The 18,651-nt window shown below is 58.8% G+C and overlaps 2 protein-coding genes across 2 annotated transcripts; both read right to left on the reverse strand.

The window, feature by feature from the left end:
* Positions 1-634: 634 nt before the first annotated feature.
* Positions 635-7,991, reverse strand: DDX41 (DEAD-box helicase 41). The gene is made up of 17 exons (XM_009904620.2): positions 7,940-7,991; positions 7,734-7,832; positions 7,485-7,644; positions 7,331-7,405; positions 6,910-6,970; positions 6,179-6,315; positions 5,845-5,917; positions 5,517-5,670; positions 5,269-5,405; positions 4,911-5,073; positions 4,690-4,821; positions 4,453-4,524; positions 4,084-4,180; positions 3,578-3,727; positions 3,385-3,456; positions 2,648-2,758; positions 635-2,495 (listed from the first exon to the last, which is right to left on the reverse strand). The coding sequence occupies exons 1-17, from the start codon at positions 7,961-7,963 to the stop codon at positions 2,359-2,361; spliced, it is 1,854 nt and encodes a 617-aa protein (XP_009902922.1). The 5' UTR covers positions 7,964-7,991; the 3' UTR covers positions 635-2,358.
* Positions 7,992-8,297: 306 nt separating this feature from the next.
* Positions 8,298-16,808, reverse strand: FAM193B (family with sequence similarity 193 member B). The gene is given in 11 exon segments (XM_054168389.1): positions 8,298-8,603; positions 8,691-8,766; positions 8,864-9,887; positions 10,413-10,649; positions 11,060-11,255; positions 12,249-12,663; positions 12,951-13,160; positions 13,346-13,568; positions 14,280-14,519; positions 16,478-16,690; positions 16,692-16,808. Coding segments are annotated over 11 exon segments (3,048 nt in total). The 3' UTR covers positions 8,298-8,506.
* Between the last annotated feature and the right edge of the window lie 1,843 nt (positions 16,809-18,651).

Here is an 18,651-nt window from a genome sequence, read left to right on the forward strand (position 1 = left end):
CTGGACCTCATGGTACCTGGAAAGCTAGCTGGCAGAGCTGGGTGATCCACTCATCCCTCTCCTCTGCTGCCAGCAAGTAGCTCTTCTCAGTGGTGGTGAGGTAGAAGGCAGCAGTGGCTTTGGGGCAGCTCTCAGTGCTCGCTGGGCCCACAGAAACACAGTCTGACAGGCGAATGACCCGGCGGGCACAGTGTCGCAGGGAGGCCTTCTCCAGGGCAGTGCCGTCATCCCGCACGTCAAACTTCTCCATGCGGGCCACACCGGAGGGGCTGGCAGCAAAGAGCTGGGCTCGCATCTTCCTCCAGGACCTCTGGGGCATAGGAAGGACATGGGCAGGGAAAAAAGGGTCAGCAAAGAGCTGCCTGCTGCATCCTTACAGTGCTGCCCTCTGTGCAGGCCCAGCAGTACTCAGCAAGAGCTGTGCAAGACAGGAGGGGTCACAAGGGGATCCTGGCCAGCAGCTGCTGAGAGCTGGAGGAGGACAAGACAGCCAAGGCCCACTGCAGACCTCACCCCAGAGCTAGACTGAGAGGGAGTGAGCTCAGCTTGGCTTGCTGGGTGAGTCATACTCACTCCCCCCTTGCTGAGCACCAGGTACCCCTCTGTTGCCTGCTGCAAGTGGTGGTATTGCTGCTGCTGCAGCTGAGCTCTTGAGCTGTTCTCAGGACAGACTCTGATGCAAATTAAAGCCATTTTGAGCTGGTGGGGCTTCTGCTGGCAGCCTTACATCTGCTGAGCATGGCCAAGCCCTATAGCTCACAGCCCGCTTCCTCCCAGGGGACGCTGTGGCACCAGCACCTTCCCAGTCTGTCAAGGGATAGAGGAGTTGCACGCCCCCATGCACCTCAAAAGTGCAGCAGAGCCTCCACCCTGCAGAAACCAGACACAGCTGAGCACCCAAAATACCCACTACCATCAGCTCCCCTGCCTCCTACGCCCAGGGCACCAGGCCTGCACATGCAGGCCCTGCTTGCTTCAGCTCCAGGACTCAGATCTCACTGGGTGAGGTCACAGTGTGATCATAGCCCAGCACATCTACTGAGCCCCTCACTGGGACATGCCCGACCCACCATAGCAGAAAGGATGCAACTAAGTCCAACACCCAGATCACAGCTGCCTGAAGCTAGCTTGACCTTATGGAGACTCCCATTTTATCACTCATACCATGTCCAGAGGGGTACAGCACTCAGCTCCCACTCCAAGGGCACAGGGCAGCTGGCCAAGCCATGAGGGGTGCCCACAGATGGCACTGGCACCCCAGAGCCACACTGATACAGGGCTGGGGACAGAGCCATGTGCCATGCACTACCCTGGGGTGCCCCACTCCCACACACACACTGGAACTGCACCTCATTAACACACATTTATTGTTTCATTGCAAATCGTGTGGCGACCAAGCAAGAAGGGCAAGCCCAAGAAGGTTCCTGCAAGGATGAGTCTCCTCAGCCACAGGCAGAGCCCAGGGCCTCCCAGGGCAGCTCTGAGGGATTTGGCTCCAGTACCCTCTTCCCAGGCTGCCAAGGGCCCAACCCCAGACCTGGCATCAAGATAGATGAGGGCAAACCCTGTACCCATCCCCAAATCCAATCTTTACCTTTCCAAATTTGCTGTGCTGCACATAGAGGATCCCATCCTTCACAGGTTTCTCCATAGGCCCAGTGCTGCCCTGGCAGCCAGCACAACGTTCAGGGACTTGAGCCACCAGCAGCAGAGAAAATGTGACTGCTGCAGCTGAAGCAACTGCATGGGGCAGACTTCCTTCTCTCAGAGACTTCCCCTTTCTGGTGTGTGGGATGAGAGGCAGAGGCTGGGCCATAGGAGGTGTCCATCCATCTGTCTGCCCTCCCCCTTACACAAGGGCAGTGGGGCAGAACTGTGGGGCAGAGCACAGGAAGTGCTGTGGGGACCGCCCAACACCAGCACAGCACCTCGTGTGTGTTTGGGGCATATGGGAACTGCCAGCAGCTGAGGATGAACAAAACCAGGTAAGGGGAATGGTCCTGGAGCTGTTGAGATGCTTTGGAGAAGAGCAATGCAAAATCCTGGCCCCGCTGCTGCCGGCTGAGGCACCATGAGTCAGCCACAGACCAGTTGCTCCACCTGAGGCTTCCTCCTCCCCTCAGGCACCGCTACCTGCTTGCCCAACTTGCCACTGACATAAGGGCCTGTTGCAGCACAGCTCCAAAGATTTCCTCCCAAGGCAAGAGCTTCACCAGGCTGAGCTGGCAACAGCCCCAGTGGCCAAATGCCTGGAAAAAGGAGGGGCACAGCTATGCAGGACAGGCATCTGGGAACTGCCCCGGCTGAAAGGGATTAAAGGCTCACAAAAGGGGAATGCAGGGCAGCATGGTCCCCAGGCTAGAAGTCCATAGAGCTGTGGGCCAGGTAGTCCTTGCGTCCGATGTTGCTGACTTGCTTGGTCTGCATGGCTTCCAGCTTGGGGCAGTCAGTGATGCGATGGCCCAGGCCACCACAGAAGGCACAGCCCCGCTCACCTGCAATGACAGAGATGAGGTCAGGGAAAGTTGTGCCAGATCAGCAGAATTCCCCCCAACTCCAGAAGCTGCAACACCAGGCTGTCCACATGGCCAGGCAATGCCAGTCCCAGCGCAGGTAGACGCAGCCTGGGGACCCTGTGGTCTCTCACCTCCAATGTCAAGCATGGTCTCATCCCCACAGTGCAGCACCTGGAGCACAGGCGGCACCTTCTGCTTTGCCTCCAGGAGCAGGGCCTTCAGGTCCATCAGCACCGACTCATCTGAGGAGAGAGACACAGATGAGATGCTGCCTGTGCAGGGGTGTGGGCACTGGCCCATTCCACTGTCTCCCCTCCACAGGACATCGAGACACTTGAACGTGTCCAGAGAAGGGCAACAAGGCTGGTGAGAGGCCTTGAGCACAAGCCCTATGAGGAGAAGCTGAGTGAGCTGGGATTGTTTAGCCTGGAGAAGAGAAGGATCAGGGGTGACCTCATTGCCCTCTACAACTACCTGAAAGGTGTTGGTCTCTTCTCCCAAGCAACCAGCACCAGAACAAGGGGACACAGTCTCAAGCTGTGCCAGGGGAGGTTTAGACTCGAGGTGAGGAAAAAGTTCTTCACTGAGCGAGTCATTCGTCATTGGAATGTGCTGCCCAGGGAGGTGGTGGAGTCACCGTCCCTGGAGGTGTTCAAGGGGAGATTGGACATGGCACTTGGTGCCATGGTCTAGTCATGAGGTCTGTTGGGACAGGTTGGACTTGATGATCCTTGGGGTCTCTTCCAACCTTGGTTATACTGTGATACTGCTTGTTCGAGAACACCCCCACGGCCAAGGCAGAGGCAGCTCCACCACCTCCAGCTTGCCTCATAGAGCCACAGTCTCCCAGCCCCATGCTGTTTCTCACCACAGGCCTTGTTGATGAAGGTGGTGGCAATGCCAGTGTTGCCCGAACGGCCTGTCCGCCCGATACGGTGAACTGTGGAGCAAAGCACAGGATCAGACCCAGGGGAGTGTGATGTGACAGACCACCCCCACTCCTGGCCACTGCACCCACCCCACCACACATTCATTGGTCCCCTATGGGGCCCAGTCCGCACCGTAGTTCTCAATCTCCTCTGGCATGTCATAGTTGATGACGTGCTGGATGGCTGGGAAGTCCAGGCCCTTGGATGCGACATCAGTGGCAACCAGAACATCCTTCTTCCCATCCCGGAAGGCCTCGATGGCTTTTGTGCGTTCCTCCTGATCTGCAAAACGCCCAGCAGAGAAGATCAGCAAGGGCAGAGCTCCCAAGTCTTACCTGTAGCAACGACCACTGTGGCCTCAGAGCCAGGCTTCCGGGATGAGAGAGCCTGCACAGCCTTCCTCCAAATAAATGAGCAGAGGGATCTCTAGGTCCCATGGGGACCCTCACCATGCCTATGCCTACTACACACAATGCGGTGCTCGCCCCAGTCACTGCCACAGCCTGGCCTCACTCCACCAAACTGCTACATGAGACTTCCCATGGCCATGTACCTCTCTAGTAGGAGTGTGGTCAGGCATGGCCACACTGCAGCCCAGGACTTCCAAGACCCAGGCCTCCCCCAGGACCCGCACTGACCTTTCCCTCCATGGATGGCCACAGCCTCCACACCCTTGAGCAGCAGGTACTCATGGATCGCATCGACATCTGCCTTCTTCTCTGCGAAGATCAGCACCTGCAGCGGCACAGACAGAGCTGACTTTCTGCAGGCTGGCACTGCTAGTACCAGCACACCCCCCCAGGAATCCTGTTCCCTCTTGCTGAGGGGAGCACACAACAGCTCTGGGCCCAAGACCTGCTGGTATGTGGAGCACAACTCATTCACATGCCTACCCCACCCATGACAGACCCCAGCAGCATCACAGCTGTATCCCCATTGCCAGCTCCACCTGCATCCTGGGACTGCATGTGGCCATGCTGTCAGGGCAGCCAGAATGCACTACTCACAGGTGGTGGAGTCTTCTGCAGGCACTCCAGAAGGTACACCATCTTGGCCTCTTCTTTCACATATTCCACTTCCTAGAAACAAGCACAAAGACAAGTCAGGCTGACAGCAGAGAAGCTGCCATCACATCATTAAGGCATACTAATCCCTTAACCTTTTGATGCAAGGGATGCATCAAATGCCTTTATGAACAGTGCTGGCTCCCCACAGAGTCATGGGGAAGCTTCTGACTACCTCACCTGCACAACATCCAGGCTGGCAGCACCTGCTCTCCCAACATTAATAGTGATTGGCTTCACCAGGGCACTCTTAGCAAAGTTCTGGATCTTCTTGGGCATTGTAGCACTGAACAGGAGGGTTTGCCGCTGGCCCTGCACAGGGAATGGGTAAGGATTTAGCACTCACATGGGTTGGTGCAAGGATTGAGCTTCAGAGTGCTCATATTGTGCCATCTCAATACCTTGAAGTAGGAGAAGATGGTACGGATGTCACCCTCAAAGCCCATATCAATCATTCTGTCAGCCTCATCCAAGGCCAAGTAACGGCAGATGTCCAGGCTCACCATCTTCTTCTGTAGCAGGTCCATCAGGCGCCCAGGAGTTGCCACCATCATGTGAACACCACTGTAGGACACAGAGAAGGCATCAGGCCCTTGTATTCCCACCCCATGAAGCAACACATAGGGAAAGCAGCATCCACTTGGCACATCATCTTTGCCCCCACACTTTCCTGAAGCTATTTATCCCAGATTTCACCTCTCAGCCCTCTGCTAGAGCACAGCCTCAGCCCCACAACACTCCCAACCCAGAAGGTCTTACTGTTTGATTGTCTCCATCTGCTCCTTGACAGACATGCCCCCGATGCAGAGGGCACAGCGCAGTGGTGGAAAGCCATCCTCCTGCAGCAGGCGACAGTAGTACTCAATGATGCCGTGGGTCTGCCGGGCCAGCTCCCTCTGCAGAGGTAAAACTTACTCATTCCTACGTTTTCACACAGGGAGCATCTGGCATTGCCACTGAATATATCAAAGAGCACTCCCACGCATCACCATGCCCCTGACACTCACTGAGGGACAGATGATGAGTCCATAGGGTCCCTCTCGCTTGGAAAACGGCAGCCGCTTCTCCTGCTCCAGACAGAACATGATCACCGGGAGGGTGAACACCAAGGTCTTCCCAGAGCCAGTGAAGGCAATGCCAATCATGTCCCTTCCTGAGAGGCTGGCAGAGAAACAGGGCCAGTGGTGAGGGGAAGCACCACTGAATGGCTCAGATCTCCAAGGCTGAGCAAGGCGACAGGGTGCATCTGTCACCAGGGAAAAGCACCCTGTCCATGCTACCGGGCAGGCTGCAGGGAGGCAGACACCAGCTCTAGGATAGGGCCAGGGCACTCACATGGTAGGGATGCCTTGGATCTGTATGGGTGTGGGCTGCTGGATTCCTTTTTTCTTCAGGCCTCTCAGGATAGCTGTCAGAAAACAAGGAACACATCTATTCATGACATGAAGTCTTCCCTCCTTCCCTCCTACTCACGTCCTAACAGGAGCTTTTCCACCAGTGACAAAGACCTCTTGGGCCAACAGTTAGGTGATGCAGCAGCACTGCTGGGAATTCAAGCTGCAACCCCTCTAACAGCAAGCATTAAAGGTCCAACAGCTTCTCTCACTGACTCGCACTTCCCAGGAGAACACTGCCCTGTGTGCCCTGCCAGGCTCCTCTCCCAGCCCACCTGCTGGGAACTTCATCTCCTTGAAGCTCTTAATGGGGGGTGGGATGCCTTCCCCCTCCACCAGGATGTGGTACTTCTTGCGCACGCGGTCGTGCCGTGCCTCTGTCATGCCCAGGATGTAACGAGGTGCTCTCCAGCTGCAAAGCCAACAGAGGAAAGCCATGGTACAGAATGAGGCTGGGACTGCAGGGCCAGCAGCCAACACAGAGGTCTCAGGGAACTCCCTGTGGGGCTCAAATACCCCAGAGAAAGCAGGTAACTCCAAGGGACTTCCTTGTCTAAGCCAGTTCCATGCATTAAATGTTTCCCTAAGTCTGAGGAAGAAGGCCCAAGCTAACAGCAGAGAATTATTTATGGATGGTGAACGGAACACGCCAAAATATTGTGAGCACATCTCAGTCATCTCTCTGACACTGCCTAGAGCTCCAGTGGCTCTGTGGGCTGCCCTGGTCTCTTCCTCTAGCTTAGTCACCTCCAGGATATGAAGATTTAACTCCAGCCTTCAGCTTTAACATAAAAGTGCTCTAGCAAACCTTACTGCATATAAAACAACATCCACAAGAACCCTACAGGCTTTGATTTTACATAGTGTAGGAAGCCTGACAGTGGAGAAAGAAAATCCAGCAGCCATAAAGCAGTGCTCCTCCTGCCAGGCTAAATGGCCTCTAGTTCTCTTGAGCTGTGAGAAAGTAACCTCATCAGAAAGACAACTTCTGTACAGTGAAACTCACCTGGTTTTAATTGGATCATCGTAGGTGATGCCCTTTGCCATCTCCTTCACTGACATCAAAGCTACAAGAAGAAAGCTGACAAGATCAGTGCAAACTCTCCATCTCCAGATACATTCAATGTCAGCACAGAACTACTTGGGCAGACCGTTTGGGAGACTATGTTTGGAGACAGAGAAGGAAAGCAGCACTCTTAACAGCTCCTCTGAGTAGAGGAACACCAAGTTCTGCAGCCCACTATACCCAGAGGCCTTCCACAGAAATGTCTCAGCCAGGCAATCAAGATGCCAGCCATAGGATCCTGTTATGGTCTCCCGGATCATCCCTCTGTGTGAGCAGCCCTGGGTGTTTCAAGGTAAGTAATACCTCTACTGCTCTCCAGACACCTCAGGAGACAGGTCTCAGATAGGGATCTTCGACTCACCTCTGCCCTCTGCCACACTCTCGAGGATCTTCTCTTCCTCCTTCAGCTGCTTCTCCTTGGCTGACTCCTTCCGAGCTGGGGGGAGATTTAGGGAACAAGTGAGGTTTCAGTCCCACCAGAAGCCACTTGGTAGTAAAAACAGCCACTCCCTCACCTTCTGCCTTCTCTTTGAGGTGCTGGTGCTGGTCCAACAAACTGATATTGGACTGGGGCCCCAGCGGGATGTCATCCTCGTCACCCCGCTGCTCACTCCCGCTGTCTCGCTGCTCCTCCTCTGACACCACCTTCCGCCGCATCTGCAGCAGCTTCTGCAGCTAAAAGGAAGCAGATCGAGCCAGACTGAGCGACTCTGAGTCGGGATGGATGCCCGGAAGCCTATCCCGCCAACGCCGGGCCCCGTTACCATCTGCTGCTTGCGCTGCTTGACGGGCACGTAGGGCACATAGTCTTCATCATCCTCCCCGGACAAGTCAGACGTCTCCGCCGCTTCCTCCCGCTGCCTCTGTGGGAAGACGAGACGTGAGGCCAGCCCGGGACGGAACCGGTCCCCCTCGGCCACGCTCAGTCCCGCATGGTTGTCGGTACCGTCCAGATTGAGCCCGGCCCTACCTTCCGCTCGGGCGCAGCCTCCATAGCGCCGTCTCCGCGCAACAGCCGCGCCGCGCCGCGCCGCCCCGGATGTAAATCCCGCACGCCGGAAGTGACGTCAACCGCGACAGGCGCCGTCGCCCACGCCCCGCTCACGCGGGAGCGGAGGCAGGGCCCGACAGAGTCTCCTGGACGGCCGAACTTACGCACAAGGAGCATGGCCGTACCCCCACACACACACACCCCCGCCTTCGACCCACCCCGGGGCGGCAGAAAGCAGCAGACAGCGGGGTTTAAATAAAATAAAAAATTAAAAAGTTCTTTATTGGGGCCAGCACGATCCTTCCCCGCGGCGCTGGCAGCCAGGCGCCCACGGAGAGGGGGACGGGACAGCCGGGGGGGGCGTGTCACCCCGCGGGGAAGGTGGGGCAGGAGGACGGGGCGGTCCCCGCGGGACAGGAGAGCACCAGGGCCCCCCGCAGAGGAGGGGACCCCACCGAGGCTAGGCGGGGGGCCCGCGGGGCAGGGCGGGGGGCACAGTGAGGAGAGGCAAGCAGCCGTGGGTGGGTGGGGTAGTTCCCCCGCACCTCACTGGGCTGCGCTGGAAGTGGTTTTCTTCAGGGTGAAGTTGGTCCAGTTCACTGCAACCTTCTGCCGGGTCTGCTTGGCTGAATCCAGGCAGAACCTGGTAGGGAAAGGACAACCTCAGTCAGCTGCCAGCCCCTCCCCAGCCCTGCTGTCAGAGCTCAGTCCCTTGGAGCTGCCCCCTCACCTCTTGAAATATTCCACTTCTCTGTCAGTCTCATCCATCTCCACCCCGTCTAGGTCCTTGGGCAGGAACACATCATCTATAAAAGCAGAGAGAGGGTCAATGTGGCTCTACAGGCAAGGGGCTGGCAAGAGTCAGGGTGGATGGCAGGGCAAAGCAGCGCTCCCAGTACTCACCGATCGAGGTATTGGATTTCTCCACCTTGTTCCGGCTCTTCCTGCTCTTGCCTTTAGGCTGGGGGGAGCCCCCCAGTGCAGATAGGGCAGGCAACTGCCTGTCTGCAGCAGCCAGGGCAGGTGACTGCTGCACTGGCTCTGGCAGCTCTGCCTTGCCCTCTCCCCTCCGGCCCTTCCACTCGCCACTCCTCTCCTTCTCTGTCCTGCTGCCGCAGCCCCAGGGCTGCCCCTTGCCATTCTCCCCTGGCTCAGCACAGCTGCCTGCTCGCTGTGGCTCTGCGGCACTTGCCTTGGAAGGGTGCTTGGTTGCCAGAACCTGCCCCTTTGCACCAGGGCTCTCCAGCCGGCCCTGGCCACTAGGCATGGCAGTAGCACCTTCCCCTTTCTTCACCTGCCCACCCTGCCGCTTGTTCTTCCGCTGTCGGCTACCCGCAGGCACTGGCTCTGGCGGTTCTGGCCCTTTGGGCTGTGGTCCCTCCTTAGGCTCTGGGCTCAGCCCACTGTCATCCACGGCAGAGTCTGCAGCCTTGGACTGCACCCAGATCATGCGGGAGAGGCTGGGCACGGCACTGAGGCGCTTCACCACCCCATTCTCAGCCGCCACTGGGGCTGGTGGTGGATCCCCAGGGCCCTCAGCCCATCGGGGGCCCAGCTCACCCCGCAGCAGTGTGTGGCTCTTGGTAGGGCCCAGGCTCAGTGGTGCCAGGGCTAGGTCTATGTCCTGAAGGTCAGATGAACCATTGAGGTGGGAGAGCAGGTTCTTCTGCTCCAGGACAGCTGCCTTCTTGGGGAAGTCGTTAACATCCAGGTTGAGGTCATAGACACTGAAGCTGGCCCGGATGGAGTCCTTGATAGTGTTCTTGATCTCCTGTAGCCGGCTGCTTAGGAAGCTGTTCACCCGCTCCAGCTCCAGCTCTGGCCACTCCAACAGCTTCTCCTCAGCCGTCTCTCTGGCTTGGCTGGCTGCAGGGGCATGCTCTGCCCGTTTCTGGGCCTCTGCCTCCAGCTGGGCTTTCTCCTTTTCCTGCAACACAGGTGCCATTAGGGTCACATTGCCTGGGCCACAGCCCCTCACATGCAGGCCACGAGCCTAGCTGTACACCAGCTTCATCATGCAGCAGACCAAAGGACCATCACTCAGCATGGTCACACCATGTCTTCCACAGCCTCAGCACTGTTTTGTGTCCTCTATGGGACTGCAACAACCACCACACTCCACACCAGATGCCACTCTGGGCACAAGGCCTCAGCTTGAGCCATCATGGCACTGTCTGTCTCCACCACAGATGCATGAGTGTTGGTCACAGATGTGGAACAGAACAAGTAGGACAGTGCAGTCCAAAGAGCCCAGGAGGGCTGGGCGTCTGCAGGAATAGAGGCAAGGGAAGCCCTGTACAGAGCCGGCCACTGGTGTCACCTCAGGGGAGAGGGGGGCATCGAAGGACACGACATTCAAGGAATCAAATACGGGTGAGAGGGTAAAGTCTTTCAAGGGAGTTGCCCCACCTCCATCCTGCAGCTTGCAGCACTTCCCTCTGCCCAGCCTCACCTTCTTCTTCTGCTTGTGTCGTGCCCGCTTGGCTGCCTTGGCACTGTTCAAGGGCTTAGGCTCTGTGCTGTTGATGTAGTCCAGCAGCTCGTCCACATTGCGGTGGTCCACGGCAGGCTCTCCTGAGCTGCTGCTGTGGCCCAGTTTCTGCGGCAGCTCCTCTTTCCTCTTGGTGAGACGCGAACGCAGCTTCTCCCGGATCTCAGCATAGTTGCGGCTCGTGGGAGCGGCTGGGGGCTGCAGGAGGCAAGCGCTGTCAGATGGGCAGGCACCAAAGCCAGGATCACACACAGGCTGCCCCAGCTTCCCCACAAGACTCCACCAACCTCCCCAGCTGCTCCTTCCCCTGAGGTCTCAGTGAGACAAATTGGTACAGTCCCCTCTGAACTCTTTCCCACTGCAAAGCTACAGGGTTTGGCTGGCCATGCCAAGCCCCAGGGCTGGGCAGGCAGCTGTGAGTCAGGAGCAAGGGGACCAGCCGTCTGCTGAGGCAGGACAGCAACAAAATGGGGAATACACATGCCAGCAGGGAATAGCCACGGCCAGACCTGCCCACCTCCACACTCTCGGCACACAGACTCCGCAACATCTCACAGAAGAGCAGAGCACAAGAACCAGGGGTGGCTGCAGAGCAGTCACTCACTCACCGCATTGTGGCCGAAGAACTCACAGTAGCAGCAGTCACAGAACTTGCCATCTTTCTGGTTGGTAGAGGAGGAGGTGCAGGAACTGCGCTCTGAGCTGCTGTCCTCATCCTCCCCGAGCCCCTCATCTGCCTCACAAGGCTGTGGTGGATGGCAGCTGGTACCGTTTGGGAATTTGTGCCCTTTGCAAGAGGGCTCCCTGAGGAAAAGGACAGACAGGCAAGAGGTGAGTGAGAGCCAGGGAGTCTCAAAAATCACCCCCACTATGCACACAGGAATAGTCCTCATGGGCAGCCTGTGCCCAAGTAGAAGGATTTGCAGAGCAGATAAACCCCCTCCCCTGTATCCTCCTCCTCCTCTGAAGATGGCAGAGGAGCCCACAACAGAAGACATTTGTAGCTCCTTGCCCCCCAGGGCCTCTGGCAGTCAGGAGGCTGGGGCACCAGAGCTCCAGAAAACAATGTCCCTCTGCCAGGCCACAAGCTGATTCCAGGGCAGGGAGCAGTACTCACTGGGGGGCAGCAGGTAGCACAGGTGAGAAACGCTGGAACTGCATGCAGCTGCCAGACAGCCCCACGTGCAGGCAGGCCCGGCTCCCATAGGCACAGACTACCCAGCTCAGAGACAGGGAGGCCAGGGCATGGCCCACAGCACCATTCCTCGAGCTCCAGCTCGGGACCTGGCTGGCTCTCCACAAGGAGCACTAATCAGCAGAGAGGAACCAATGCCCGTGACTCAGTGTGCTCTCTTCCAGGGCACAGGCAGCCCAGAGAGGGACAGGGGAGCAGGTGAGCAGAACAAGTCCACAGGCTTCATCTTCTTGAGGACCTTTGCTCAGTGCCACAGCTGCCCGACGGATCTCACTGACAAAGGTCCTGTTGGCCAACAGCAGGTTGACCACGTGCTTCCTTTGGGTCTTTTAGCTGGAGAAGGAGCAAGCACAGTCTCTTCTGCACCACAGTACTAAAGGACAACCGCAGGGAGAAGACATGTGGGTAGAGAAAGAGCTCAACCCTCAGAGACCAGTGGTCTGCAGCAAATACTGGCTCGCAAACACAGTGGCTCTCCACACCACCATGCAAGGCAGCTGGTCCCTTCACAGGGAAAAGCATATCCATGGGCAGGGGTGGGAGAAAGGGCACAATGGCCAGCAAGGAGACAGGCTAGAGGCAGGCAGGGCTCCTCTACTCACCTGTTCGTGCTGGGCAGCTGGTGGGAGGTGGGAGGAGGGATGAGCGAAGTACTGCAATGCCCATTGCAGGGATGAGTGCAGCCTGACAGGGGAGGTGGCATCTTCAGCAGTGGCATGTTGGCAGGGGGCAGGTGAGGGCTCTTACACGACCCTGGGCTGTGCGAGACCGTGCCAGTGGGAAGGGGCTCAGATGCCGGCTTTGGGGCTGCTGCCTGTGCGCTGGGCACAGGGAAGAGCGCAGCCTGTGGAGAGGTGGCCAGTGGGATGTGAGGTGGGGAACCAAAGGGCCCTGGATGGGCAGGCATCTGCTTGGAGGGGATCAGCGCTGGCAGCTGGGAGGGGAGGCCAGTGGGACTGTTAGGAGGAGCAGTGAGGTCCGAGTGCTGATGGTGCTCTGAGGAGTGGAAGGCCTCACCTGCAGGCAGGAGCAGAGACAGTCAGACCCCAGCTGTTCTGAATGGGCCAGAATCATGCTTGGAATCATGCACAGCCCATTTTTCCATGGGACAAACCTTGCCTCACCCCAGGTAGGAGAGCACTTAGGCAATAAGCCATCCCTGCTCACAAGAAGCCTTGGTGGCACTTCATTTCCCCCACAGGACTCACCCCTGCCCCCAGAAGGCAGAGGAAGGAGAAGGCACTGGGGCAACAAGGACTCTGTGGGCTGGGAGGATAAGGCTCACCCTGCCCCTGGGCACAAACCTGGTGGGGTGGCCCTCCGGCACATGCTTTTGAACTGCTTCGGCAGCGTCTTGCAAAAGTCAAGTGAGGTAGGCAGAGGCGAGCCTGGGGCAGTGCTGCTGGAGGTGGAGGACACTGTGTGGCTGTAGGGACAGGCCTTTAGCCCCAGAGCCACTGCAGGCGCCTGGCTGGCACACTCCGGAGAAAGAGCGAAGCTGGGGTGCTTGTCACCTGGAAGGAAAGCAGAGCTAGAGCCAGCTCATAGCACCCTCTGCTTTTGGAAAGGACTCAGGCATCCTGCTGGCACTGGCGTTCAGACACACAGCCTGCCTGACCCTGCCCACCAGCGGGGTGCCCACCTAAGCCAAAGATCAGGCAGAAAGCTCTGCTCAACCCCACAGCTAGCTTCAACTCACCTAGTGCAGCAGGGGGGGCCCCGAGGGGGTTGCCCTGTGCAGCCCCGTTGGTGTGCTGCGAGTTCCAGAGGCCCGAGAGCTTGTGAGCAGACAAGAAAGAGCTGGGGTCCCAGTCCCCTGAGTTCCCGTGGCACGAGGAAGAAGAAGAGGAGGAGGAAGAAGAAGAGGAATGGGAGCCACCCCCACAAGATTGTGACTTGCAGGATGTGTGGGATAACGAGACCTGGCAAGGAAAACACAGAGTGAAGCAGCAGCGGGCTGGGAAGGGGGGCCCTTGTCCCCAGGGCATCAGCATCAAGACCCCCTCCACTGCTCTGAGACAAGGGCTCAGCTCATAGGAACTGCTCCTGTTTCGGGGGTGGCAAACAGCCAGTCCATCCAACAGCAACACAGTCTGGCTCCCAAGGCCTCTACCAGCATGGCTGTGCCAGGCTAAGGGCCACCCATTTGCTCTGCAGCCACTCAAACCCGGTCACGGTTATACAAAGCCAAGCAGTAAGAAGCTGCTCTTCCCCTGAGCTCCACACATGGGCAGACACCTACCCTGGCACACACTGTTGTGCCAGGGAGACTCAGCGTAACGTTGAAGAGCAATCAGGACCAGAGGGGATGCAAGACAATACAGAATGGAGCAGAGCTGGCAGAGAAGCAGTAGCACTGCCAGCCTTGCCAGGCAGGCAGCTCCAACACAGCACAGGCTGCTGGGCAAGCCTCCACAGCACCACACTCTGCCCTACCACAATCTCTCCACAAGGAGCCAGCAGCAGCCCCAAGGAGGGCAGCATGGCTGCAGGGAGCAGCAAGGCTGAGATGTTTGAAGTGCTGAGCTCTGAGTAAGGAGGGGGACCCAGCCAGTGCCACAGGGTGGTGGGGACCACAGGGTCCTGGGAGCTACAGCCCCAGCCTTTTCAAACCCAGCTCCATAACTACTTACTGCCAGGGCCTGCTCCTGCACTGCCCGCCGCTCCTCCTCCTCCACGCTCTTCCGGCAGCTCTGGCAGATCCACAGTGGCATTTCTCCCAAGAGGTTCTGTACGAGCGTTGGCACAAAGTCTGGTGGCAGCCTCTCGCCCGGGGAAACCAGCCCATTGTGGGATGGTCCTCCCCAGTCCTTGCGCTCCCGGTGGCAGAGCAGGCAGCATGTCTGCACTGACTGGTTAGTGGTGGGTAGCACCTGCAGAAGGACACACAGACTATGAGCCAACTGAGATATGACCTGCCACACAGCAGTGCTCCAGGTCAGCACAGGTGTGGGGCAGATGAGATAGTAAATGAGACCTTGGGACGCTAACACCAAACCAGACAATTTCTGGTAAGCCAACACGTGGGACTACACCTTCTCCCACAGGAGGAGAGCAGCAGCAGGCTACTCAGCTGCTGCCAGCCTTCCACATGCTACCTAGGAGCATTTTGAACCCTTGGGAAGATTACACCACGTTAAAGAGCCAGCCCCAACACCAACCAAAGCTGGGAGGCCACCAGTAACTCCCACTATCACCTCTGGTACAGCAGAACTAAGGAGACTTGCAGAGCAAAGCAAGAACCACTGAAACTGCCATTCAGGGACACAGAACAGGGGGTCTGGCAGCCATAACCCTGCTCCTTGCCCATCGCAGACCCCCCACTGTGTTAGCCGAAAGCCCCAGGCCCTCCCACCCGCCTCTTTGTTCTGCACAGGCCATGGCGCAGATGTGCCAGGGTGGGGTGCAGCCCCCGGTGCCGCTTCGTGCTCTCAGCACGGGGCAGTCAGGCTGGGGCGTCCCACCCAGCGCTGCGGCAGGAGCGGGACCACAGCCCGCGGGCTCGCTGGAGGCCTGACAGCCGTGACGAGCCCGGAGTGGCGCGGGCGAGGGGGCCCCCATTGTCTGCCGCCGCGGCGGGGCCCCGCCACAATGAGCTGCATATTGAACTGCTGCTGTGAAACAGATGGCGTCTCCCAGGCTCAAGGTGAAGCAAAGGTCAGAGGCCAAGGAAAGTAGAAGGGGCGCACAGCTCCCCTGGCCACCCGCCTGGCCGGTCACGGGGAGGAGGGGGGTCCCAGGTCCCCCTGTGTCTCAGAAGGGGCTGACACAGACACCGCCGCACACAAGAGAATGGCTCTCCACGACCCACCCAGCGCATCCAGACCCAAGGCCCACCCCCGTGCTCCTTGCCCGCGACCTGGAGCAGGCAGCAGCAGCCAGGCGTGTTGGGAGACGTCAAGTGGCAAGAGGTGCCGGAACCAGCCCACAGCCTGCTCAGCAGATGCTGAGGCCACCTGCCATCAGCAGGGCTGGATCCCTTCTGCAAGAAGCTGTGGAACACTCCCTCAAGCACACCACGCCATCCAGGCAAGCACACCTGTCCCCAAACCCTGGTCCCTGCTCTCCAAAGTGCACACAGATCTCCCGAGCAGACCTGCAAGATCTCTTCACATACAGGGACAGAGCAAACGGTGCGCAGACCATGGGACTAGGAAAGCCCTTTGCTTTCATGCCGCTGAGCACTGCTGGTCCTGCCAGAGCGGAGAAGCATGCAATGGGGGGGACTGGCTCCCTGGCTCATTCACCCTCACCAGCAGAGGCTGAGATCAGCCTCTCCGAATGACTGGGAGAGACAAGCCCCCATCATGACACATATTAGTGGGAGCCTCCAACACCCCAGCCACCTCCCAGAGGTACCACAAAGTCCCGCTGCTGCTCAACGCATCCAAGGCGACTCAGCCATTCAGCACAGCAAAGCCAAGGTCAGGGCCCTACCCGCACACCCATCCCAGCCCCGAGCATGCCACAGAATGCTGTGAAAAGCAGCTCTCACATCCCAAAGCGGCCACGCTCCCCAGAGAAGGGCTGTGACTCACTTCCCACCTTCCCTGCTCATCTCAGCACCACCAAGGGGTACCCCAGCAGCGTGGGTTCCCCACCACGACCTCCGAAGGCGCAGCGAACCCTCCAAAAGTGGGAAGAGGGAGATGGGAGACACCAGCGCCTCAAGCAAGGGTGTGCCTCAGGGATGCACCGAGGTGGGAGTCAGGGCGCGGATGGAGTATGGCCCGACGGGGATCCGGGGGAGGCCCCCCACCCCGGGCCCTGCCCCATCCCCGAACCGAATGCGATTCCCTCACGGACAGCGCCGCGGGCCCTAATTCGGTACCTGAGCGGTGGCTCTGCCCGACTCCCCGCTGCTGCCCGCCGCCACCACCACCTCAGGCGGGGCGGGCGGCTCTGGCGGCGGCGGTGGTGGAGGGGGAGAAGGTCCGGCATCGGAAGCCGTCACTCTCTCACGGCGAAACCCAGAACCACCCGCCGCCACCACCGCCGCTGCTGCTGCTGCCTTATTCCGCCTGCGAGTCATGGCGAGCGCGGCCCACCACCCGCCGCAGCCAGGACAACAGCCAATATGGCGGCACGGCCCGTCGGGCCCCTGCCCGAGGGGAAGGAGGGAGGGGGGGAAAGACACGACAAGGTGAAGCTGCCGCCGCCATCTTGCGAGAGGGCGGCATCGCACGGCAGCGCGCCACCTGTCGGCGGGGAGGAGGTGGTGGCGCCGTGGTAATCGGCGGCTCCGGCCCTACCTTCCCACTTCCCCGCGTCCTTCTGCTAAGGACGGCGCTGCACAGCCGGGGTACGCTCGGGGAACCAGGATAACAGAGGGACTGGAAACACCCGCACGCTGGGGTCGTGTAGGAAGGCCAAGACAGTGGGCAGTGTGCTGCACATCTGCAATGGACTGGTGGTACCAGCATAGCAGGACTGCGGTACAGGCGAGTTGCAAACACACCTGTGACTGAGGACGTTGCAGTGCAGGGATAAATCCGCAGTACTGAGAGCGCTCTGGTACATGGGGATGAGGAGGAAGAGAGGCTGGAACCCATGTGTGCATTGTGATAAAGACCGGGGCTGTGCTAATCCTCAGCATGGCTCCAGCCTTCCCACAGGTGGAAGACCCCATGACACTCGTGTAGGTATTCAGACCTTCTGCACCCCATCTCTGTGTAACAATGCCCCCCAGTACCCTGGGTGCATACTGCACCATGCTCAGTGTCAGGGTATCCTTGGAGTTGCAAGCCCCTAACCAGACAGGACAAGACCTGCAAGCTGCACCCTGTGCACTGTTCCCGGAGCAGGGCTCTCCTGCCCCTCCTATGTAGCACATGCCCGCTGCCCCAGCTTTCCTGCTGCTTCCTGAGCTCATGCTACTCTCTGGGATCTGCTGCCCACTACACCAGGTCCTGCAGCCCTGCAGTACCCCCAGGGTGCCCCCTTCAGGGTGATGGAGGCAGCTCAGTCTCTCTCCTCCCTGCACCCTTGGTGCCACCCATCACCCCAAAGCCACTCATCGTGGCACTGGTCTGCACGAGGCTAAACCTCACTCTGTACTACACCTCATGTCATGGGAGCTGCCCTTCTGGGGTGGGGTGGAGTTTGGTGCTGGTGACACAGGGATACTTGGCGCACTTGGCCACCATCAAAAGCCTACAATATCCCAAACATGTCCACAGCTGTTGGACAGGCAGTGCTCCAGGCTTATTGTTTGCGTAAGGACTCCCGGCCACAGCAAGCCGGACAAGCTGCCCAGCCAAAACCAGAGCCCAGAGCCTGTGGAGACATGCAGATCCCCAACACCAGGGCTGGTCCTGCACCCGCAGCTGGCTGGCTCAGACTGTGTGCTGTGGGGCCTCTGTGACTCAGGTACTTCCTCAAGCTTAGGTGGTGCCACCGTGTTTATTTAATCGTATTCGGTAGATTTTTTACTGCTGAATCTACCCCATTCGGCTTCCAGCCACTTGAATTATCATCATCCACATCCTGTGGCCAGCAGTGCCAGGTCAGGTGTGATGCAGGAGCAGCCTCCTTCTTCTGTATGGACAGGGTAGTTTGCCGTGCGCGGCACCCTGAGCGTTCCCCGGGACCCTGTCTCAGCCAGTCGTCCCCTTCTGCTCCCACCAAAAAGGCTGCTTTGGCCCCTTCCCGCTGCAGCATCTCACACCCCGCACAGCCCATACAACAAAGAGCAGGCGGGTACCTTCGGGAGCCTCCCGCAGTGACACCCTCCCCCCCCTCAGCCCGAGCATGCTCGGGGCTAGAGGGGCCGCATGGCTGGGTCCTTAGGGTGTCCCTGCCCCCAGAAGACTGATCTTCGGGGGGCTGCGGAAAGAGGGGAACAGTGAGGGAAGAGCCGCGGAACTGGGAAGGGGCGACCTGGGCACCGGCAGAAGAGAACCATGAACCTGAGGGATTGTATCTGTGAACTGGAGCCAGGAATCGAGACTAGAAGGTGGCACCGGTTAGGAGAGCTGGGGCAGCCAGAGGGGGCACCCTGCCAGC

This window comes from Dryobates pubescens, chromosome 16 (assembly GCF_014839835.1).
Source record: "Dryobates pubescens isolate bDryPub1 chromosome 16, bDryPub1.pri, whole genome shotgun sequence".
NCBI classification, from domain to species: Eukaryota; Metazoa; Chordata; class Aves; order Piciformes; family Picidae; genus Dryobates; species Dryobates pubescens.